Source organism: Lepisosteus oculatus, chromosome 3 (genome assembly GCF_040954835.1).
Source record: "Lepisosteus oculatus isolate fLepOcu1 chromosome 3, fLepOcu1.hap2, whole genome shotgun sequence".
Lineage (NCBI taxonomy): Eukaryota > Metazoa > Chordata > Actinopteri > Semionotiformes > Lepisosteidae > Lepisosteus > Lepisosteus oculatus.
The window spans coordinates 33,761,310-33,786,248 of record NC_090698.1 but is presented as its reverse complement, the minus strand read 5'-3'; the positions used below and the strand labels follow the sequence as shown (position 1 = coordinate 33,786,248).

General features: G+C 39.6%; 1 protein-coding gene across 2 annotated transcripts in view; it reads left to right on the top strand.

Annotated features, from left to right (window-relative positions):
- LOC102693134 (endoplasmic reticulum metallopeptidase 1) overlaps positions 1–24,769 on the top strand; it is a 39,089-nt gene extending 14,320 nt beyond the window's left edge. Inside the window, exons 7-15 of one of the 2 annotated variants that reach the window (XM_006626999.3) lie at positions 9,680–9,892; positions 11,060–11,280; positions 15,925–16,099; positions 16,762–16,952; positions 18,095–18,247; positions 18,436–18,638; positions 22,368–22,483; positions 22,785–22,948; positions 23,375–24,769. In XM_006626999.3, the coding sequence (XP_006627062.3) occupies positions 9,680–9,892; positions 11,060–11,280; positions 15,925–16,099; positions 16,762–16,952; positions 18,095–18,247; positions 18,436–18,638; positions 22,368–22,483; positions 22,785–22,948; positions 23,375–23,542 (1,604 nt within the window). In that variant the 3' untranslated portion in view covers positions 23,543–24,769. The remainder of the gene's footprint in view (positions 1–9,679; positions 9,893–11,059; positions 11,281–15,924; positions 16,100–16,761; positions 16,953–18,094; positions 18,248–18,435; positions 18,639–22,367; positions 22,484–22,784; positions 22,949–23,374) is intronic. The other variant, XM_015338575.2, reaches the window with a different exon arrangement.
- Positions 24,770–24,939: the final 170 nt, after the last annotated feature.

The window sequence follows — 24,939 nt, the reverse complement described above, 5'->3', positions numbered from 1 at the left end:
TCGGTACTCTACAAATCACCTTAATTTGAGTATTCCTTCTTATCTATGCCAATAACAAATTCTCAGTTTAAATTCTCCAGCTGGATAGGCAAGACCTACCTTTTTTAAATCTCTGGTTTAAATTGGTTCCCATTACCTTACATGTAGCAGAAGCCAGACTCAGTGGTCTATAATTATTTGTTTCAGTTTTCTCACCCTTTTTATGGATGGATACTGCTTTACTAGTTCTCCAGACCATGAGCCCTGTTTTCAGGGACTGTTGCAAGACTAGCATTAGTGCCTTCTGAAGAGCATCTCTGTAGCAACACTGTCCCTCAGAGATTTGTAAGAGGGACTGTCTCACAAGAAAAGGACTCTGTGCTGCTTGTGGAGACAGAATTCCCATACATTTGTACGGATACAACAATTTAAAAAACAGGTTTATCAAGAAAATAAGAAAAAAAAATTCAGAATTAAATTGCCAGTTATTTTGGATGTACTGGAGAAATTTGGTCAATTATTGGGGTATAAATGAAATATAGAAAAACAAATGTTTTGTGCTATAATTATAACCCAATAGATGATCTAAGAGAAAACATCAAAGCTAAATTGGCTAGCCATCCATGAAATATTTAAGAGTAAAATTATCCAAAGTATTTAATTCAAATTACAACCCTGTAACCAGTAAAACATAAGATGACTTTCCTGGCTGTTGTCTAACCTCCTTCTCATGAAGTTCTAGAGTGGAAGTTCTTGAAATAAATGTCCTGCCATGACTATTATACCTTTTTCAGTCTCTTCCAGTAATCTATCTACAGAAGATAAATGATTTCAAGATTCTTTTGGAATGGAAAATAGTCAAGTATTGAATTGAAATGCTGCAATTAACCAAGGATTGAGGTGGTTTAGGTTTGCTATGTCTGAAATCATATTATATATGATGAAGGAGATGGAGTCTTTGATCATTGATGAATTTCCAGTACAGATGGGGAAAAAAAATTAAAGCCTTTAACTTGGAGAAAGTTGTTAAAATATTAAGGTGGATATCATTTTTTAAGACTTGGACTATGAGAAGGATTACGGCGCTAGCTACCATCTGAAAATCTTTATCTTTATCAAAAAGATTTATCACAACCATAAAACCTGGAATAAAAGACTAGAGATACCTCCAAATTAGGCACGATGTAAAATGGTTGGATAAAACAAACATACAGTTGATCAAGGTCATTTCTTTACAGTTTTATACCTGCTAAGTAACCAGAAGAAGAGTATATTAAAAATGTATTATAATATTGAGTATGTGAAAAAAGATACAATATAATATATTATAATGATACAACATTTTCTGTAGATCTGTGGAACATACTTTGTGCATATTTTAACAAAGCTTTACAAGTTCACAAATGTGGAGAAACCTCTAAAATTCAAGCAAAATAAAAAGGAAGTAGTTCACAATGTTGAAGAACAAGTAGCTACTTATGCATATTCTGGTCATGCCTGAAAATAAAACAATATTACAGATGCAGTCATTCAAAACAAGCAGGCAATACCGCATTATTTTGCGGTGCACTTTACGCAGTCTACCGCGAATTACCGTAAATTCTCCTATAATACCACAAGTAAAATAATAGTATCCGGAATTTCCACAAGGTGGAGCTTATAAAGCTCAACCTCTCATGTTTGAGCTGTCGCCATCAAAGTCTTTAACGAAGATATTACTAATAGTATTAATAATGAATGACCTTGGACAAGCTGTAAATTCAAAGTATTGCCCTGGTCCACATTCTTTTTTTCATTGACCGTCTTTGTAAAAGTAACACCACAGCATTTCGCGATCACGCATTTGTTTCCAATCATGCAAAGTACAGTAATTTTTGAGAATCTCCGATTCACCATGCCTTTCACATGCTCAAGAGATTGATTTAGGAACATAAACATATTACCGTATGAAAACTGTACTGTATACAGTATGTATATGTATATTTAATGTCTTAACTGTGCCTCTTTAAGTATTGAATATTTATATGGAATTTTACAACTGAAGGGAAATCTTAGTAGCTGAGCATAAAAAAATAGGAGCATACTGTAACGCGTGTGAAGGCCATAAACGATATTAATTTTGGAACTTAAACATACAGTATATGGCTGGTCTCGGTACTTTAAAGAAAACATACACACCAGTATTCCATTTCTCCCTAAACATTTTAAGCATCAAAGTCTTTAACTAACGTGATACTGGAGTCAACAAGCATACTTTTAGAATTTGATTAAAAGGGAATATAATATGGAATCGCGTATCTAAAAAAATTCATAACGATATAATTATACTCATGTACCGCAACACAAGAATTGCGGTGGCACTGTGGGTTAGGTTCCTGACTCCCACGTCACACGCTGTGTGTTCGAATCCCACTGGAGCCGTGACTTTTTTTTAACAAACATTTCTTTGAAAAAATAAAACGTTTCCCTGGCTCTGAGATTAAATAAAACTTCACTCGCACCAAACAAATTTATATTTCTAAATATCACAACATGATCGAATTTAAGTCATTTAAATAACAATGAATAGTCACCTAGGCATTACAATATAAACATTTATATTGATTTAAATCGCGTTTAACTCGCCTTCATTTAAAACCCATAAATAAAGCTGATACTGTTTAGACTTTTAATTATTTAAAACTGTATTACAGCAGCACAATGCACAATGCAACGAAAATCGCTATCTTTGTCTTCTGCGTAATAATGTTCACCTCTCTGTCCAGCAAATTTGTCCAGCAAACGCCAGCGGAGAGAGAGAACAGGGGAGGGGTGTTGGTTTTGTATAAGGGGCGGGGTTATGGAAATGAGGTCTATATGGGAATGTGGAGTTACATGTTCTGGCTGTTTTTGTGAATTATCGTTGTTGAGTATGGAGTGTTGAGGCAAAATGCAATTTAGCGCTTTCTGGCAAGAGGAGACCCTCAAGTTAATAATGTAACATGCTATTGTTTGTGCATGAACATAGTTACTGTATACTGTTATTTCTTTAGATACGCGATACCATGTTATTTTTTAATCCCTGGCGGGACTGGGAGTCCATAAGAATCGAGTAATAGGTTTCATTGCGCTTTGACAGATCGTCTTTAAATCAGTTGTTGATTTAAAGGTTGACAGTAAATGTTTATATTGTAACGCATACTATACAGTCTCTATTTCTCTATAAAAATCTAAAAGACCATTTGTGCAGCCTAAGAGGGGGGCGAATGCACTACAATAGATTAGCATACTGTAGAGGAACACAGTATAGGCATCGTTGATATGAGGACTTTTGAAACCAAATTTCCCAAATTTAATATGTGCTTTTCTGTGTTTATTGTCAATTGATTGTCCATAATATTGCTATTCTAAGCAAGGAGCGCTTCACCCTGCCTGCTGTGGGAAGAGTTGGCTTATTCCTTCCCTGCCTCACTGAGGGCAGACCCTGCCAGGCCCTTGTCGACACCGGTTCGACCGTCACCCTGCTGCGGACTGATGTCCTGCCAGGCACCGAGGCAGCCGGACCCCCAGGGCGCTCACCGTGCACTTTGGGGCTGCGAGGGTGAAATACCTCTTCTACCTTGCCCCAGTCCGTGTGGACTGTATCCTGGGATTGGACTGGTTGCAGCAGGTGGGTGGTTGCCTTGACTTGGGCGTGAGGGACGAGGTGCTGTGCCGGGGGTGGCGAGTACCCTCCAGCGGCGAGGTCAGGTGGCAGTTTGTGGTGTTGCAGTCGCTCTGTGGGGCAGTTCTCCAAGCGGTGCACGGCCAGCCGGAGGCTGCCAAGCACTGACCTCGCCGCTGGAGGGCACCTGCCACCCCCGGCGCAGCACCCCGTCCCTCACCTCCAAGGCCTCCCACAGTGCACAGAGTGCCTTACAGACCGGGTAGGGGCAAGCTTATCTCACCATACTGGGAGTCAGCTCTGGCACGCTCGCCCCGACACCTGAGGCTCCGGCAGGCCAAGGAGACGCACGCCGCTGCCACCTCCGCTTCCCGCTCCGGTCATCCCACACACCCTGGACACCTCCCGCCCCACCCACCGTGAAACTGATTCGTTGCCCCTGCCCCACCAACTCTCGCCGGCCCAAGTCAAGGCAACAACCCACCTGCTGCAACCAGTCCAACACCAGGATACAGTCCTCACGGACTGGGGCAAGGTACTGTAGAAGGGGTGTTTCACGCTCACAGCCCCAAAGTGCATGGTGAGCGCCCTGGGGGTCCGGCTGCCTTGGTGAGCGCCCTGCAGGTCTGGCTGTCTTGGTGCCCGGCAGGATACCAGGCAGCAGCAGGGTGATGGTCGAACCGGTGTCGATGAGGGCCTGGCAGGGTCTGCCCTCGATGAGGCAGAGAAGAAATAAGCCCCGGCTGTGGCCAACCCTTCCCACGGCAGCAGGTGGGGTGAAGCGCTCCTTCTGGCTTTCGGGAGTGGGGGTAGAGTCGCTCAAGGGCGGCCTTCCCCTCTTTAGGCCACCCCGGTCCCGTTTCCCGACGGCCTCCAGAGTCCCCGGGGCTCCAGCACCCGGTACTCCCGTGCGATGTGTCCCCTCTCCCCACAGCGTTGGCAGATGACCAGCCGTCGTCGCTCCCCCAGCATCGCCACGCTGGGCGTCTCCTCCCCATCTGATTCCCCGTGCGCCCCTCTGTTGGTGTCCACCGGTATCCTCGAATACGGCATCAGCCTGCTCAGCCAAAGCCAGGGCCTGCTCCAAGAGGACCGGCACGGCCAGCATCACGTGGCACTGCGCCTCAGTCGGCGCCAGAGCCCAGAGGAACGCCTGGAGCGCTATCTCCCGGTGGACCTCCTCCGGGAGAGTAGGGTAACCCTGGCAGGCTAAGTAGGCCACGTCTGCGGCTGTTACCTTTACTGTTACCTGGATACCTCTTTATTTAGAACTCACTCTTCCCCCTGCCTGTCTGGCTTCTTTTAATCCTTCTGTGCCCGGATTGCAGCGGGTAAGATATTTTTCTAAGAAAAAATGAGAAATAAAAAAAAGAGAAATTTCACCAGAGCCCCTTCTCGTGTCTAATTTTTAGCTTAGAAGGATTCAAGCAGGATTTTGGATGAAAGGCAGCGATCTTAATCAAGCCCAAATCATAATTAAACCCATTCAGAGCCTACATTACATTTAAGCGTTTTATTCTGAGCAGAAGACCCTCACACCTGAAGAAGGCTTGCGTTTTCTCCTCTTTTAAGCATGTGTACAATGCTTTAATCCAATTTTAAAATAATTAAAAGTTTAAACAGTATCAACTAAACTCCATTAATTTAAATATCGAGTGGTATTAAATAAATACAGCTGTTTAGTATAGATTACACTTTTCTAAAATGTATTTAAAAAATAAAAACGATTACTAATCTAATCTTTCCACGTTTTATCCCAAAATCCCAAGAAAAATAAATCTAAACGGGGAGAAAGCTATGCTGAAAGTTTATTAATATACTTAGAAGACAAAGATAACAATTTATGTTGCATTTGTCTGATTGTGAATAAAAAAATACATGTAATTAACTGCTCTCATGTGACAGCAAACAATCCTCCATACACTCAAGTGAAAAATTAATAATGCCAATGCAAACGTCATATTTACAATTTGTTGATAACTCAGTTTATCCTCTTTATCATAAACAAAATCCACCTCACTTTTCAACATAAAGCATAACACAAAATCAATACCTCAACACTCCATACTCAACAATGATAATTCACAAACAGCCAGAACATGTCCCAAATAGACCTCATTTCCATAGCTCCGCCCCTTATGCAAAACCAACATCCCTCCCCTGTGTTCTCTCTCCGCTGGCGTTTGTAATCGTTTTTATTTTTAAATAAATTTTAGCAAAGTCATGTATTTTAAAAATCTTAAGATTTCTTTATGTCTTTATTTAGTGGTTTCATTAGTGACAAAGGCTAAACTTTCTTGGAAAAATGTATTTTATGTAAACCATGTTTGCTATTAATTCATTTAGGGCTAGAATATCTTCATTGTCTTCCAATGATAGAAGGGTTCCTTTCGCCATAGTTGGGTTGACATTAGAAGCTTGCCACACCCGGACTGTTACACCAACGCATTAGCATGAAAAGGTGATTTCATTGAGGAGCCTAGCTTTCTTAACTAGTAAGTACTGTACTTCCTTGGTTTTGGAGGGGGAGAGGTGGAAATCTCGCCCCCTTCTACTTTGAAAATACCTGTGAAACCGGTTTAATTAGTCACAGCCAGCACTCCCACTGGCCGCCCACGTGTTATGCTCTTCGTTAATGTCTAAGCCAGAACACATCATTATATTTCAAATTGTTTGCCCAGCCTACAGTATTGTTGTTATTGTTTTTATCCTGTAAAGCGCTTTGAGGAGAGAGATTTAAAGGCGCCATATACAATAAAGTTCATTATTATTACTATTGTAAATTTGCCGGACAGAGAAGTGAACATTATTACGCAGAAGACAAAGATAGCGATTTTCGTTGCATTGTGCATTGTGCTGCTGTAATACAGTTTTAAATAATTAAAAGTCTAAACAGAATCAGCTTTATTTATGGGTTTTAAATAAAGGCGAGTTAAATGCGATTTAAATCAATATAAATGTTTATATTGTAATGCCTAGGTGACTATTCATTGTTATTAAAATGACTTAAATTCGATCATGTTGTGATATTTAGAAATATAAATTTGTTTGGTGCGAGTGAAGTTTTATTTAATCTCAGAGCCAGGGAAACGTTTTATTTTTTCAAAGAAATGTTTGTTAAAAAAAAGTAACGGCTCCAGTGGGATTCGAACACACAGCGTGTGACGTGGGAGTCAGGAACCTAACCCACAGCACCACCGGCGAGGTCACATGAGGAGTGTTGAAAAAGCCCTACAAAACATTACGTAACAATTCTTGTGTTGCGGTACATGAGTATAATTATATCGTTATGAATTTCTTTAGATACGCGATTCCATATTATATTCCCTTTTAATCAAATTCTAAAAGTATGCTTGTTGACTCCAGTATCACGTTAGTTAAAGACTTTGATGCTTAAAATGTTTAGGGAGAAATGGAATACTGGTGTGTATGTTTTCTTTAAAGTACCGAGACCAGCCATATACTGTATGTTTAAGTTCCAAAATTAATATCGTTTATGGCCTTCACACGCGTTACAGTATGCTCCTATTTTTTTATGCTCAGCTACTAAGATTTCCCTTCAGTTGTAAAATTCCATATAAATATTCAATACTTAAACGGGCACAGTAAAGACATTTAAATCTTTCTACAACCGACCAACGCACCACAAGTGCCCCTGTCGGTCAACCAATCACGTACCGCGGTATTTTGCATCGTGACGCACAAGGCCGTAGCCAATTACTTCCGGTACGTGTCTGTGCCGCGCACTTTGAATGGCTGCATCTGTATAATATATAATATATTAAACCTGCCATTTCAATTCTCAGTGATACATTTGAGTAATCTTACTTTTGATTACATTTGATTACATTAATCAGAGCTAGAAATATATTAGGAATTCTTCATTAAGAAAATCTTACTGAAGAGTAGGAGATTAAGGAGATTCATGTAATGGAAAAGATCACCTTTTCTCTTAGGATACATGTGGAGAACAGATACTGACAACCTTGGATTACATTTATGACCCCATTGAGACCTGACTTTATTCTGTGAAAGAAGATGAAGCAGTTTTTTTGTGGGGATTATTATGTTATGTTTTTACTAATTATATTTCCACATGTAACCCCCCATCTATGCTGTCATCATGTAAAGAGATAACTATCAAATACATAATATCATTGTAAAAATTATGTGCACAATCTTTCATCATTAAATAAAAAGTTTTTAAAAAATCAAAACTATCAAATGCCAAAAAATTAAAATGAGATTAACTTTTAGATCAAAAAGACAAAACCAATATCCTGAGAAACATATTAAAAATTGAGCAGAAAATAAATATGGGTTTAACCTTTGCTTTGGGAGGATAGGTGGCACTGTGGCTAAGGATCTGTGCCTGTGGCTGGAAGGTTGCAGGTTCAAATCCTGCAGCTGGCAGAGCACTCTATTGGGCTCCTGAGCAAGGCCCTTAACCCTAGCTGCTCCAGGGGCACTCTACAATGGTGGACCCTGCACTCTGACCCCAAGCTCTCTCTCCCCGTCTGTGTGCCTGTGTGTCTCATGGAGAGCAAGCTGGGGTATGAGAAAAGACAAATTTCAATAAAGTGATTTTATCTTTATCTTATCTAATGAAATTGGATAAAAAAACTGCAAAAGACTCCTAGGCCTAACTTAGATGACTTTTCTTAGAAAAATTGAAAGTTCACAAGCTATGTTCTCCTCCTTCTCCCCAATGATTCGATTTAGGGGTTTAAATACCTTTTTCCCTCATGTGTGAGATTGTATCCCATACAGAGGGGTTATGGATGCAAAGCAGTAACTACATAACTATGCTTAAAGAAATAACTGCCTTAGCTACACATTCTGTAGATCAGCACATATAGAGGGACCTAAAGCAATAAACACAATATGTGCACAATATACACAATGTTTCTACCTCACAATATGATTCCAACAGTAATCTCACTACAAATCCTCAGTATGGTGCACGCACATTTAAAAAAAATCAGAAAATGCTTTCCAGTGAGACACGCCTGACCACACCAAGGCAAAGTCATGGGGCAAACATCTGCTCGTCTCAATCTCTTTTTAAATACATTTGTTTAGACACCACTAGATCCGAAATATTTATTCATGTCCAGTGCTTCTTCTGACTGAGTGATTCTCTATGTTGGGCTTTCAACAGATGTAATGCTTTTCATTTTGAACAGAATGTTTCAGTTTTGTCTTGTTTGACCATGTAAGCTTTTGCCACGTTTCCAGTATCACTTAGTTGCTTTGTTGCAAACCCCATGTGAGATTTGAGATACTTTGTGCAGTGTCCAGGATATACTTGACCCATGGTCATTCCTAACCTCACAACAATGTCCCTAACCAGTTCCTTTTTGCATGGCTTCACTTTGACTATATGATCAAGACAGTGTCTTTTGCCTTTTGCTTCTTACTGATTGACTTCACAGTGCTCAAAGAGATAATAATGTCTGTGAAATGTGTTTATGCTCTTCTAATGATCTCTTCTTCTACCTTTATATAATTTTACAATACAATTTTGAAATATCTTTGGTGTTCGTGGTTGAATCTTTGCTTGTCTGACTGACAGAGACGGATGTCTCTTTAGTATTTATTTGGAATTTCATGTGAACCACTGTTATTACCCTCAGAGACCATTACCTAATTGTATGGCAATTAAGGCAATTTTATGCGCTTCAGTGGTGGATTAAGTAAAACCCCTCCTGTGTGTGGAGCACTTTAGTATCCTTTGGGGTGTAATGTGTTGCATAAATACTACTAATTGTTGTTATTACTTGGAATCAAAAGAGCTAGATGGTCCCAATGGTCTCATCCTGTGTCTAATCCTTTCCATGCTCTTATGAATGTATCTTTCACCTCGTTTTGCTTGTACAGTATGTGGCTTGTCATGCTAAGGTGGAACTTTATTATGTTCCATAATAATAACATAAAAATGTAATAATGTATTGCAAACCTTCTATGATTTAGAAATAAATATTATGCAGTTTTATTTAAATATTAGTGAAGCAGCTCTGATTACCTGCAGTGACCCAGCCTTTACATTTGTCACAGGTGACAATATCCTTGCTGTAGTGAAGCACCTTGCCCTGTCAGATAAATTGGCGGATTCCTCAGAGTATCGCCATGGCAACATGGTCTTCTTTGATCTCTTGGGAATATTTGTGGTGGCTTACCCAGCTCGGATGGGAACCATCATCAACTACATGGTCGCCGTGGCAACTTTCATATATTTGGGAAAGAAATATTCACTTTCTAGTAATGCAGGTGAGTGCCTATTTAGCATGCTGTGACTTTGTTTATGACTTTCTTTATTCACTGGTGTTTTATGGGATATATAATTTACTGCTACTAATCCTGCACCTACTTATAATGAGAAATGGTGCTTTCAATCCAGCTATCACAAACTAGATAAAAAAAACTTGAATATATAGATTTTGGCCTTTAGTCTAACAAAGAGAGGTTTTCAAGCTGCTTTTAAGCACAAAAGAAAAACAGTTGCACAGTTTGCCAGTGAACTTGGGGAACAGGAGACATTTTAGAAGCAAACTGTTGGGAAGACTAAAATAACTTATATTCCCTGAGCTCACTTAATTCTTTAAATCTGTCGTCACCAAAGCAAACTAAAGCCTCTTACAAAGTGGTTCATTATTATTCTTTGCTGATCTCATGTCCCGTTCCTAACTGCTGTTAATCCGATGGAACATTCATTTGAAAGCTGATTACAATATTTCATTTAAAAAGAAAATAGAATGTGTGGACTCCTAAAGAGGGAGTAGAGAAACAAAATGAGAAATGCCCAGTGGCACATTTTTATAGGCTGTGATAAATGGCTTGAAATGGTGAAATAAAGAAAACATGAAAAGCTACTAGGTCTGGAGGAAAGTTTTCAAAAGATAGAGCACAAAAGAAAATGTGCAGTGCCACTTGTATGCCAGATTATAACAAACAAGACTAACAAGATTTTCTTGGGTTGGTTTTGTATCCACTATGGTTCTCACGCTTGTAAATTATTTTTTAGAAGATCCAAAAATGTGATTGTGATACCTAACCCTTTTAACATGTACTGGCACCACTGGAGGAGATGCTTGTCCTTCAGTTACAGCACCGCAAAACCATCAAGCTCCCAGGAGGTCACAGGTGTTTCTGGTGTTGTCAAGAGCTGAGAGAGACCTGGCCTACTAATCCTACCCTCCCCTTGGCAGTTCTCAGGCATTCATAATCACTGCAGTTTGTGAAATCCTGGTCTCAGTGGGCTAGCTGCATGACACAGGCTTGAACCGGCAATCCTAGAGCTCCATTGACCTCCCAAGTCACCTCAAATGTGTAAATATGATTAACTGACATGTCAAGAGTTTCTTGGTATTCTAGAGGGTATTGACAACTGTACTGACTGCAGACATTTGAGTCAGTGGTATGTTTTCTATGCCGCAGGAAGAAGATGTGTGCGAGAACTGGCATATGCTGTTGGCGTGGCTATCATGAGTTGGTTCATCACCCTTCTGTCTGTGCTTATTGTCGCTCTGCTGGTGTCTCTCATGGGAAAGACCATGTTTTGGTACAACCATTTCTATGTGTCAATCTGCCTGTATGGCTCTGCTGCGGCTGGCAAGATGATACTCATTCACACACTGGCCAAGAATCTCTACTATGGAGTGAGTACTCTTCAGTTTTCATGTTTTCTACCCTCACGATTTTAAGACTAAAAACAGTCATATTGTTTGTTTCCTTTATATTTGTAGAATATAATTAAATAAAAAACATACTAAAGACTTATACACTACATTTAGACTTTACTAAGTGTAGAATAATATTGCGGCATGTTCTTCAGAAATTTGACTAGCTTAGTAGCACTTACTGAGAAGTGGTGGAAGCCATTGGATGTGATTAGAGTGTGGGCAGTTCAGATCCTAAATGACTTGTCAATGGTGATCATCATGATTGGAGCCCGCCACACTGTCACTGACATTTCTCATAGTAGAGGTTAGAGCTCATTGGAGGAGGAGCGTGTCCTTCACTGAACAGGTTGAAGCAGGCATGAAAGATGCATTAGATTATTCTTGAAAGTTTATTCAATATACATAAGCTTTAAATATTGTTCTTGTACCTAAAAAGGTGGAATTTAATGGGAAACCTTTTGACTTAATAAACACATCTTTAATTTAATGTTTCTGCATTTTAGGATTGACAGAGGTGTTTATATTTGTGTTGGTTTATAAAGAAATATTTGTCATACAAACATTGGATCTTACTTTTTAATAAGATGTTAACTACATAAAGATGTTCACAAAATTCTGCACAAATTTAAATACTTAGAAATATCAAAACAATATTTAATTACTCTACTGCAATTATAAAGGCATTGTGTTCTGACTGAATGTCAATATAGTAGAATTTGCTTTCATTTTATAGCGGTAGAATGTAATACCAAATATTTTCGTGATTCTTCTTCTTACAAGATTACAAGTCTGATGTGTCACAATACATAACTGATATGCACATGATTTTCTAAGAAACTTTTATGACTTGGTCTTTTGAGCGTTGCCGTATTTCTCATAATTAGCCTTTTCATGATTGGTGTTTCATATTTTATATTTGTAGTTTTGTTTTTGGTATTACTCTGCAAAATGTTGTAGTTCTGTAAAGTAAATGTCATCTGTTGCATTTGTCCAGTTCTGAATTGGTCCTGAGCTGATATCTCCTAGTTAAATATTATTGATTTAAATGAGGAAAAACTGCTGTGCTGATATAGATCTCTGAGGTGCCCTACCTATGCTTTCATCCCAGTTTGAGTATTTACCCCTTCTAAGACAGGTAGGCAAAAGCAGTAGGAAAAGAGAAGGAGGAAAAAGCACAGAGAGAAGAAAGAGAAGAGACAGAAGAAGAAGATTAAGAGAACTTGGTGTCTCTGATAGGAAGCTCTGATTTTCTTCTGATTAGTGGATGCATTTTTACAATTGGGAGATAGATTCCAGTTCAGTTTGGGAGCTTCTGGATTCATAAGAAGAGAGATTCAAGTCTTGGTTATCTTCTTTGTTTATCTCTTGTTGGCCTGTTATGCATTGTATAGGATTTCTGATATCTGGGATAGAAGTCTTGAGTTTTTCTGGTCGGTGAAAACATAAGCCTCTGAAATGCCTTGTTTGTTCATAGGGGTAACTTGTATTGTAGTATGTTTTCTGTATGTTGTTTATTTATTTGTGTGTCAAGATATTAATAGATATTTGTTTATTCCAGTTTGTCACTCATTTATTACACTTTTGCCAGAGTTGTGCCAGAGAACAAAGAGCTCAGGTGCCTCTTATACCAATAGCACTAGTATATTCTTGGCATATCTTCTTCAGTTAGGGGGTTATGATTTTTTTCTTTTAATTATTGGTGATCTTGCTCTGTATTCTATTTTCTTAACCCCTATTTATATCTATATGCAATATGTACTGTATATATAACTTGCAGGTGACACGGTGGGGCAGTGGTTATCATCGCTGCCTTGTTGCTGGGGCCATGTGTTCAGTTCTGGACCTGTATGTTCTCCCTGTGCTCGCGTTTCCTCCAACAGTCCAGACATACTGGTAGGTCATCTGGCCCTGGTGTATCTTGTCCAGGGTGTACCCTGCCTTGCACCCGTTGCTTGGATGTAGCAGTTAGTAAATGAATGAATGAAAGGATGGATGGATATATAACGTGCAGATAAATAAAAAAAGATTACAAATCTTATGAACTAGGTTTTGCATAGTTCAAAGGTACAGCAGTCAAAGCTGTTTTGTCTTTTTAATTAAAATTCTTGACTCATCTTTTCTTTAGCTTTATTTTTTTAACATTGTCACAAGCTTGTTTTTTTGTTGTTAGTCATGACTGGTGCTTTTAGTGTTTCTCGTGCCTTTGAAACAGAACATAAGTTCTTCAAAAACATTTTTAATGTAAGGTTTGAAATCTGTTGAAATGAACTGTGGTTTAAATGTCACTAGTTATTCATCCTCAGAAATCTTTCAGCTGTGCCATGAATGGAACGTCGTACTTATGCTGAGGTGCATGGTAAAAGATGCTGTATAAATGTACCTCATCATATAAAAGGATATATAGGCAACACTGTTAAAAGAGTATACATCCATCCATAGTCTCTAACTGCTTCATCCATTTTAGTATAGCTTGGGATCTTGGCAAGCAGTGGGTGCAAGGCAGGGTAGACTCTGGACAACAGGGCACACACAGACACACTCAAGCACTCGCACCCTAGAGCCAGTTTATTTTTTAAGATCACTTTATTGGCCATATACAATTTCTTGTAATAGGAATTTGTCTTTTTTTGCATACCCCAAGTTGGTCTCCATGAGACACACAGACAGGGAGAGAAGCTTGGGTTCAGAGTGCAGGATCAAGAATTTATACTGCACCCCTGGAGCAGTTGGGGTTAAGGGCCTTGCTCAGGGGAGTAGGATTCCTCTGCCAGATACGAACTGGCAACCTTCCAGCCACGGGCGCAGATCCTTAGCTACAGAGCCACCACACCATTATTATTGTAGTAAAAAATATTTTTTATTTTTGAACTATGCAAAACCTAGTTTATAAGATTTGTGATCGATTTTTCCCAGAAGCCAAGTAACCTAGCAGTACAGTTTGTCTCTGGACTGTTGGAAGAAACCTACATGAACACGGAGAGAGCATACAAACTCCACACTGCATACAGGATATATATCCTATATCCCTTTTTTAAATATCTTAGATTATCTTTGATTAGTTTCACTGAACCTTCTTGTATTGGGTCTTCTTTATCCTGCTAACATTCTTTTTAGGCTATGAGTTGTCTACAGTTTTGACCTGTTCACGAGGCTTGCTGCTGGTGCTAATCTCGGGTGGATCCTTTGGTTACTCGTGGCAACCTCCGCTCTCGACTCTTAGAACAAAGGAAAGTTCTGGCACTCGGACACACTAGCCATCTCAGGATGGCCAGGAGGCGTGCCTTTCTGCTCCTGGGCCGTCCTGCCCTGGAATTCTTTAGAATAGTCTTGCACCTCTGGAATTCTCCTTTTTGGAATAGTCTCCTGGGAGCTCTGTGTTGCCTGTTTTTACCTGGAGGAACTTCAGCTTGTTAGTTGGCTGAAAGGTTCATGGGTATCAGAGACCCATGTGGGTTACTCGGCCCTACCAGTCCCTGATTGGTTGATCAAGGTGAGATATGAGTCACTTACTCCTGACACTTAGGAATGCAGTCCAGATGTCCATCTGGCACTCCCTAGACAGATAGGCGCCAATGGATGACCATTAATCATGATAGCCAGGCTTAGCTAAGTGCATCCCCATTTGGGAGCTGTCCCTTATCAAAAGAAAACATCTTTAAATCAGCCTATATGAATAGCTTCTCTGTGGCTGCACCACAGAGATGAAGAGAGAGATGGGGCTTCACTGGCAAGGGAGCAGAAAACTTAATTCCTGTATTTTAATAAGCCTTGCTGCTACAGTAGAATCTACAGACATGGTTGTGTTGCAACATTTTATTAATTTATCCACTTTTTTTGAGTATCAATTATTTCCGTTTAGAAAATACAGTTCTTCTCAGGACAGTACTTATTGTACATGAGAGTATTGATGGAACAGTGTGCTGTATACTGTACTTATTCAAACCATACTATCACGAAGAAAACACTTTATATTTTATGTAAAAAAACATATTGCAATAAAGATGTGTATATATATAATATCCCAAGATGTACTCCAAGAGGTTTTTTTAACAGGAGCAACAGGACTTTAGCTTTAGTTTATTGCATTTCTTCAGTGTTTCCCTTTTGTATCACTGCCTGTGTGAATGTTTTTAATAAAATTTGTAATTTGGTTGTTCATTTATTTTTCATTCAAATCCAATTTTTGAAAAACATTTATTGGGCTTAGTACTAGTAAAATGTAACTAGAACACCATTTCCAAAACATTGATTGTAGTAAAAAATATTTTTAAGTATTTTAAGTTATGTCAACGGCAGGGATATTTGTACACAAAAGAAAACCTTACTTTCCCTCATAATCTATAGAATGAGGTAGAGATAACAGTGAATTTCAGAGCATTTTATTACAGTGAAATATTTGCCTGACATTTTCTAACCATCAGCTCAACTGCTGGTAATTTTCCATAACAATTTGAATTTGAAAAAATCTTTCATGGTTTTCTTTACCTACAGTATGTTGTCAATCTACATTGTTTCCGTCTTCCAAGTATTTCATTTTAGTTTGAAAAGAAAGAGAAAGCACTTCTGACTAAAGTTAGTTTCATCGATGTGTTGATATGAGTGCTTTGCTGTGTTCTCCAGAATATTCCACGCCTGCAGCTGGGGGAGCTGTATTTCGATGTGAGCATGACTCTGTGGTGTTGTGCCCTGGTGTTCCTCACACAGCAGGGCCTGTGCTCGGCCTATGTCCCCATGCTCATGGTGGCCTTCCCGCTTCTCATAAAACTGCTGCTCTCTCAGGAGTTTAAGCAGAAAGGTGAAGCTCCACTGGCCTTCTTCTGTCTGCTCAATTTTTTCTGCCTTCCTCTCTTCCAACCCCCTCCCCTGTTACATCGTACATGTTGACTGTAGTTGTTACTATACATATAATTTTTTTCTAACATTTTCACTCTACTCCTGTGTTTTAATCTCACTGTTTTCTTATTCCTGCTTTCCATTTATTCTGTCGTCATAGACACATGCCTCTACTGGGGCTCAACTTGCAAATTAATAAATTATCATTTCTGTTGTGTGTCTGAGTTTATCTGACTGACTCTTTTAATGCTGACTGACATTCAAACTCTCATAAATACTACATAATGAAATGTCATACTGAAAATGGCAGAGCAAGAACAAATAATGTGTAGATAATGTATACAAAATGTGAAAATGGGTGTTATTGGCATTCTTTGAGTATTGGGTGGAAACATAAAGAATTTTGCAAGTATTTTTGACCATTGCTCAGAGCAATTAAGAACTTGAAACAATATTGTGATTCATCTAGGTGGGTTGTGGCTTGTCACTGGTGCAACTTGCCATGCCAGGTAAAAAGCATGAGGTATTCGGACCCAAGGTTTGAAAAGTTTTGTATTTTCTGCTTTGATGTGATCAACAGATGAATCCACTGAATCTGTTCTTCCTTTCTCCCCTTCCTCTAAGGTGCCACACTAAAGTACTCAGTACTGTACCTATTTGGCCTGACTCTGCCCTATGTCCATTTCATGTTTCTCATCTGGGTGGTGTTTGAGATCTTCACACCCATCCTGGGGCGCAGTGGCACAGAAATCCCACCAGACGTGGTGCTGGCCACCCTCATCACGCTGGGCACCATTTTTCTTTCTTCCTACTTTGTGAGTATGCTGCCTCCTCAGAGTCAGGGGACCACTTGGCCCATCTAGCTTGTTTGCTTGTTAGTAGTTAATTGGTCCAGGATTCTCATCCAGCCATTCCTTGAAGGAAGACAGATTTTCCATAAAATCTAAGAACATTTTCCACTTTGTTAATGTTAATGTTGGAATTCATCATCATGAAATGGATTAAATATTATCTGAAATAAATTAGTCACATTTTAAGCTGTATTATTATATACAGCATATTACCTGTATATGTTATAATAATTGTTCAGTTCAGTGGATGGATGTATTGATTCAGTAACTACAGACACACTGACCTTTTAACCAATTCTTTTGTTTTTGCGTAAATCAGCAGCATGCAGTAGATGCTCCTTTTTTAGAGGAGTTGATGTAGGAAGTTTTTCAATGCTCATTACAACAAGGGATTGGAACCAATGCCGCACAGACCGATGCCTCTGTCAAATTCTAAATTCCAGCATTACAGCATGCTAGGGTTCCAAGCTTTCTTTTCCCTTACATTCTTTACAGAGGGTTAGTGTCACTTCACTTTACTACACAGTGTCAAACTCAGCCTTTCATTTTGTGTATTTTTGTGATTTTACATGTTGGTCTGTTATCATTTGAGAATTGTGCAATGATAATTTGTTGATTATGCAAATGTTGTTCCATCTGTTGGTGTGTAGAACACCTGGTGGATTTTTTGCAAACATTCACTCAGTTATGTGGTTTGTGATGTAATTTGCTCATCTACTTGTGATTTTATTAATTTTTTCTTTAATTGTGTCAAATTATTGATTTGCACCAATGAATTAAAAAAAGCATATTTGGTTTCTAGTTGTATAACCACAGGACCTGTGCTGTTTAAAGATTGCTGAGATTAGTTGCTTCCAGGGACACCTGGAGGATAATAATGGAACTACCAGTTAAGAGCCTGAAAGTCAGGAAAAATGCCAGTCCTATCAAAGGTATTTACATTTCTTTTAGGAAATAAAGGATCTCAGTAATCTATACCTGGTTTTGATATTGTCAGTCCTACGCAGAGGCAAGGCACAGAGTTGAATGAGCAGATTTGTGGAACCGTGATTCATATCAAAGCATTGCTTCAGATCTGTTAGGCCTGAGTCTTCTTTCTCTCCCAGCTGCACTTCATTTACCTGGTCAGGAGCACAAAGAAGGTGTTGGCAGTGCTGGGTGCTGTCTTTGCTGTGGTACTCGTGTTGGTTTCCTGTGGCCTGTTCTTCCCTTACTCTGACAATCCTTCTAACCCTCGGCCCAAGCGAGTCTTCCTGCAGGTAACAGAGATGACCAGTCCACCTCTGGACACTGCATTTGAAACTACTTATTATTCATTTCAACACTTTAAGATTTTTCTCAGTACATACCACATTTAGACATGACAATTCTAGTACTTTAACCATTTAAAAACTGAATAATTAAAAGATTCTTAACAAATTAAACCCTGTAACCCATGTGATTCTAGCACACCACTCGCATGTTCCACGACGTCCATGGCCAGGTGGAAAGGAAGGACTCGGGGGTTTGGATCAATGGGTTTGACTACACAGGGATGAGGTACATCACACCTCACATCCCCGAAATCAATGACACCATTCGGGCTAAGTGCGAAGATAGCCACCCTTTCTGTGGTTTCCCATGGTTTCTGCCTGTCCGCTTTCTTGTCAGGTGCGTAATCAACAGCATGGAACTATTTTAAATAATAGTAATCTGGTCTGTGGGAGATTCATGAATATGTAAAAAAATTCTTCTTCTTCTTCTTCTTCTTCTTCCTCTTCCTCTTCCTCTTCTTCCTCTCCTTCTTCTTCCTCTTCTTGTCTCTGTCGAGTACATCTTCCTCACTCACTTCACATACCTCCATATCTTTTCTCACACAATCTATCCATCTCTTTCTAGGCCTGCCTCTTCCCCTGTTACCTTCCACCTCAAATTCCATTACCCTCTTTGTTACTTCCTCAACGTCCCTCCTCATGATATGTCCATACCACCGTAGCCTCGCCTCTCGCATCTTCTCATCTACATCCACCACCCTACATCGTCAACGGATTTCTTCATTTCTGATCTTATCCTTCATTGAAATCTGCAGAATCAATCTCAACATCCTCATTTCAGTTCTTCTCATCAAGTTATCTTCCCTCTTTCCAACTGCCAAGCATTCAGCTCCATATACTAGTACAGGTCTAATCTTGTACATTTTGCACTTTAACTTTCTAGGAATTTTCTTGTCACAGATTATTCCAGTTATTTCTCTCCACTTGTTACCAGTTTTGATCCAAGGTATTTAAAGCCATCAACCTGTTTCAGTTTTCCTCCATTTGTCTCCTCAACATTGGTCATAGTATCTCCTATTCTCTCCATTACCATTATTTCAGTTTTTTCTGCATTCATTTACAGTCCACCCTTTTCCAGACTCCTCTGCCATTTGAACACTTTCTCCTGTAGTTCTACTCCTGAATCTGCCATCAGTGCCACATCATCAGCAAAGATGAGTTCCCAAAGCACTTCTGTTCTTACCTCCTCTGTCAGTGTGTCAATAATGTTTATAAAAAGGAAGGGACTTAGTGCTGATCCTTGGTGTACTCCAACTGTGATTTCAAACTCTTTTGTCTCTCCCCGTTGTGTGACCACCTTCGTAGTTGCATCTCTATAGGTTGCTTGAACTAACTTCACCATGCTTTCTGGTACTCCTTTCTTCCTCAAGCACCAATTCACCTCCTCTCTGGGCACACGGTCATATGCATTCTCCAAGTCCAGAAAGGCCACATACAGCTTTTTCCCTTTCTCTAGTGTCTTCTCCTGTAACTGTCTCATCACAAAAATGGCATCTGTTGTGCTTTTCCCCGCTGAGAATCCAAATTATGAGTTGTGGATCCTGACTATCTTCCTGAGTCCCTTGTCCAGATTTTTTTCCAGGATTTTCAATCCATGTTCCAGAAGTTTTATTCCTCTATAGTTTTTACACTCCATTGGGTCTCCTCCTTGTAGATGGTAACCATACTGCTTTTTGTCCATTCTTCTGGAATTCTCTCTTCTTTTGCAATATTGTTTAGCAATCTCATCAGCCACTGAATCCCGTCTTCATGAGGTTCTTAAAGTGTTCTGCTGCTATTCCTGATGGTCCATTTGCTTTGCCCACTTTCATCTCTTTGATAGCTTCTGTCACTTCCTTTACTGAAATTTCTTGGATTGGTCCACACACTACGTCTGCCTCCACTAGGTTCTCCCTCTCATTTTTTACATTTGAAGTACTCCATCTTTGCTTGATCTGTTCTTCTTTAATCAAGACTCTGCCTTCTCCATCCTTGAGGACTGCCACCTGGATAATATATTTTTTCTGTCTCGCTCAATGTTTAGCAATCTTGTAGATTTGGTCCTCTCCTTCCTTTGTTTCAAGTTTCTCATACCATTCTTTCCAGGCTCTCTCCTTTGCTCTTGCTACACTTCTTTTTGCTACCTTCTTTAGTCTCTTATATTCTTGTAATTCTCCAGTGCCATCTTTCAGTGCCTTGTATGCTTTTTTTCTTTTCCTTCAGTGTTTCCTGAACTTCCATATGCCACCACCACTCGGTCTGCCTCTTCTTGTCTTTCCACAAACCCTGGTTGCAGCCTCTTCTAGTATGTGGCTCATCTCAGTCCACTCTTCTCTAACTGAAGGCTCCTCTGTTTTGTTTTTCATTTCTCTCACCAGCCTGTTGAAATCTACTTTGTTTTCTCTCAGTTTCCACACTTTTGTTCGTGCTGGGTCTCTGCTTTATTCTTCGCTCCTTCAATATTGTGATGTCCATCACCAGTAGCCTGTGTTTTCTGGTAACAGCCTCATAGGGCAGGACTTAAGCATCTTGGACTTTCGCTCTATCAATTCTTCTCACTAATATGTAGTTTATTTGGGTATCATGGCCTCCACTCCTGTATGGTGGAGTCATCTACATTGGCCATCTACATTGGAGAAACAGGAAGGAGACTCGGAGACTGATTCAGAGAACACGTCAGGGCTGTGAAGATTAAAGATCTCTCCAAGCCCATTGTTTCTCATTTCACCTCTGACGGCCACGACCACTCTAATCTCTCCGTCTGTGTTCTCAAAGACGGTTTTCCGAACTCATACATCAGAAAGACCACCGAAACTAAAATTATTCTGCAGCTAGGATCACACATTCTCCCTTCCTTTAACGACAGACTACTGTTCTTTGAAATTTTCTCCATTCATTGGAAGTTTCATTTCACACCTCTCTGCACCCATTCTGACTTCACACCTCTTGATTGGCCTCTCTTTCTGTCCCCTGCTCCCGCCTCTCACTCCTCCCCCCTTTTCCCGCTACTTTACCTTTGCCTACTGCCCTGTCTCTCTCACACCTGAAGAAGGCTCCACGGCCAAAACGTTATGTTCTCTTTCTTTTTTTTTTCAGCATGGAATAAACCTATTACTTGTTCCTCCACTCCTGTATGTCACCTTTTGCTCATAATTCTTCGAATTGCAAACAATTCAAGAGCTTGGAGTGTTTCTAGTAGCCTTCCTCCTTCTTCATTTCTCTCTCCTAGCCCTCTTTGACCATGTGCATCTGGATAATCTAGGCATTTCTCTCCTAAATGTGCATTGAAGTCTCCTCCAATTACCACCATTTCATTTCCTGGGATTCTGCTAACCACTTCTTCGAGATCTTCCAAGAAGCTATCCTTTTCCTCCTGTGGTCTTCCTACCTGTGGTGCATATACAGAGATTATATTCCACAACCTGCTCTCAAAAGCCACCTGTACATTGATAATCCTGTCTGAGTGTCTAACCACCTTCACCATCTTGTCTGCTAGGTCTTTGTACACTATCACACCCACTCCATTCATTTTTGTACTCTTTCCAGCGTATAGAATATTGTATCCCTCTCCTAAGTGTCTTGAGCTGTTTCCTTTTCAATTGGTTTCTTGCACACACAAGGTCTCCACTTTTCTCCTTGCCATAGTTTCAACCAGTTCTCTCCCTCTCCCTGTCGTGGTACCAACATACCAACTCCCCACTCTCATTGATTTAACATTCCTTCCAGGCCCCCTCACATTGTTTCTTTTCTGTAGCCCGCACTCGACAGTTTTCCCCACAGTAGCATAATTTCCATTAGTACCCTGTTGGGACACAGCACTAATGGTGGCCATTGTTAACCCGGGCCCCGACCGATCCGGTATGTGTTTTGTGTTCTTTGCAACCTTGGTTTTGGCAAGATGGTTTTACGTCGGATGCCCTTCCTGATACAACCCTTTTAGTTGCCTCTTACGACAGGCAGGGATACCCAGGAGGTATTCTGATCCCCCCTCCCGAGGGAAAGTCAAAAAACATGATGCAGTTTTAAAAATTAAAACAGAATGAACTGCCCAGACTGCCTCTTCAGTTTTTAGAGTTTCCTTTCTCAGGAAGAATTGGTATCTGCCTGCTCCAGAGGTGTCACCAAAGATGCCACTCCAGTTTCAACTGGTGTCCCGGGAAGAAACAGACTGGGGTACTACTAAGCTGTCCTTTGAAGTCACAGGTAAGAAGAAGCTGCTGGGTCTCAGAGCAGATGTGTCTGGTTTTATCAAGTATTTGACATTGTTGATTTGGTATTGTGACTAGGATGCTCCTTAATTATTAGAAATTACATTAGACAGTTATTATTTTTTATTTTGGAGGATGTTTCTTCCTTATAAAATTCTGCTTTTAATAATATGACAAGGAACTCTTTGTTAAGGTGAGATATTTTAATTCTCACTCTCCTAGTCTTTATTGTTTACAACTTTTCCCAATTCTGAGGTCTGAACATTTTTTAATTTTTCTGCTTTCCCATCCTCAAGGGCCCTGCCATATGTCTCTCTACCTCAGGCCCCACAGTGGAACGCTGTTGTCCGGCTGGTCATTTGGAGATTTCACTCCACAGTTTGGCCTCGAGGGGGAGTACTTCATCTTTTACTCCCACGGCCTGGATGCTCCAGCCTGGAAGTTCTGGATTGAAGTTCAGGTGATTTTCTCTCAGGGCACACCTCGGTACTGTCAGAAACATGATTATCAAAGCATGTTCACATTGTACTTTGTAGTTGTGCTTGAATTAGATTTGAAAAAAATCAGCTGGTGCTCAAACCTGTACTTTGATACCTACAGTAAAGGCACACATAAAATAAATGATTTAACTGCTTAGTTTATTGCTGTCCCTTTGTTATGAAACACACTACCTTGATTCATCATCTGATTCTTTTTAAATAACTGGTTCTCCCTAAGCTGAAAAAACAGTGTTTCTTTGCCATTTGTAGTTTTAGCAACTATGTTTGTAAAGCCCTACAGACTCCTGCAAACTCCTGTCAGAAGCCCCATATTAATAGTTAATTTTTCAGGAGAAACCATTTGTGATGAAAACCCATAATCACCTGCAATGTCTCTCCTATACCAGGCCCCCAAGTCTGAGTTTGCTGATGGAATGATCACTGTTGCTATAGCATCTCACTACTTCTTTGGGGAGGATCAGAAGACACCACAGCTTGCAGACTTACTGGATCGCTTTCCTGTCTGGACCTTCCCTTCTTACTGGGTCAGCACTTACAACCTGTACAAGTACTAGAGCCTGCTAACATTTTTTTAAACAAGCATATTTATGAAAGGGTTTTTTGGATATCTGTATTCCATTTATCTGCTAATGGATATCCTTAGCGTTTTTAAAGTCCTCCTTTTGTGGAAATCTGCAGGTCCACAGTAGGCTGCAGCAGAGTCCTTGCCATTTTTGTTACATTTCTCAGATTACATCTTAAAAAGTAGAGGAGAAAGAAGACTACCAGTGCTTTATCTTTGCAGCCTTCTAGTATTGTGATTTTAGAGCTTATCGTAGGACGTGTATTACCTCATTTCCCCTTTTACTGAGTGTGTCTTATTGACCTGACTGCGGACGTAACATTGCTCATACTGTTGTCCAATGGAATAGTTTTCAATCCTCTGTTAGCTAGTTAATTTTGAGTGGGGTGCTACTGGCTTTGCACTTCCCTCTATTACCAGTACAATGAAATTTTATGACCAAAATATTTTAATAATCACTTTTCAGTGTTCCTTTATCTTTTGTATGCCAATTTAGAACATATGATGTTAAAAGGCTTGTTCATTTCCTGTAACCTCAGTGTACAAGCTTGTCTAGTTATATTTTTTCAGTCTTGTCTCAACAGCCTGGGATACATGTAAAGTAATATTAACTTGTTTAGCAAAGTTCATTTAACACGACAAATGTTATAAAAAAATTGCTGTATACATTTTATAACAGGGTGTTATGGCATGTTACAAACTCTACTTGCTACATACATTTAACAGTATGCACAGACACAGACACAGTATGTTTATTTACTGTATTTTGGAGTTATCTTGCTATCTTGCACTGTAGCTAAGAAAACACTAATTATGTGACTGGTTTAATTGTTATTTCATATAGTTTTGCTTAGACTGTGTTGGCAGGTAATACTTTGACAATTAATTTTTACTACTGTACAGCACTGCACAGACAGTGACTATTGGAGGTAAAAAGAGTATTTATCTTACAAATTGCATGGAAGTCATCTTTGTGCCAGAAGTCCACCACAAACAGTTTTTCTCACAGCTGCCTTGTGTGTCTGATATGTTAAATATATTCCTACTTTAGTATTCTGTATTTTTCACACTTTTTAAACAAACAAAAGGGAGAACATAACTGTATTTTTAGTAGTCATTCAGGAGAATTTTCTTTTCTGGTATCTTAGTCCTTTTCAGATTATAAACGTTTGGGAGATGATTACATACAGTGGATATAAAAAGTCTACACACCCTTATTAAAATTACAGGTTTTTGTGATGTAAAGCCAGAAATCAAGATAAATCATGTCAGACATTTTTCCATCTTTAATGTGACTTTGCAACCAACAAAATTCAAGAGAAAAATAAATAGATAATTATTAGGAAAAAGAATTGAAATGAAAAAACCTACAACACACCCTGGTTCCAT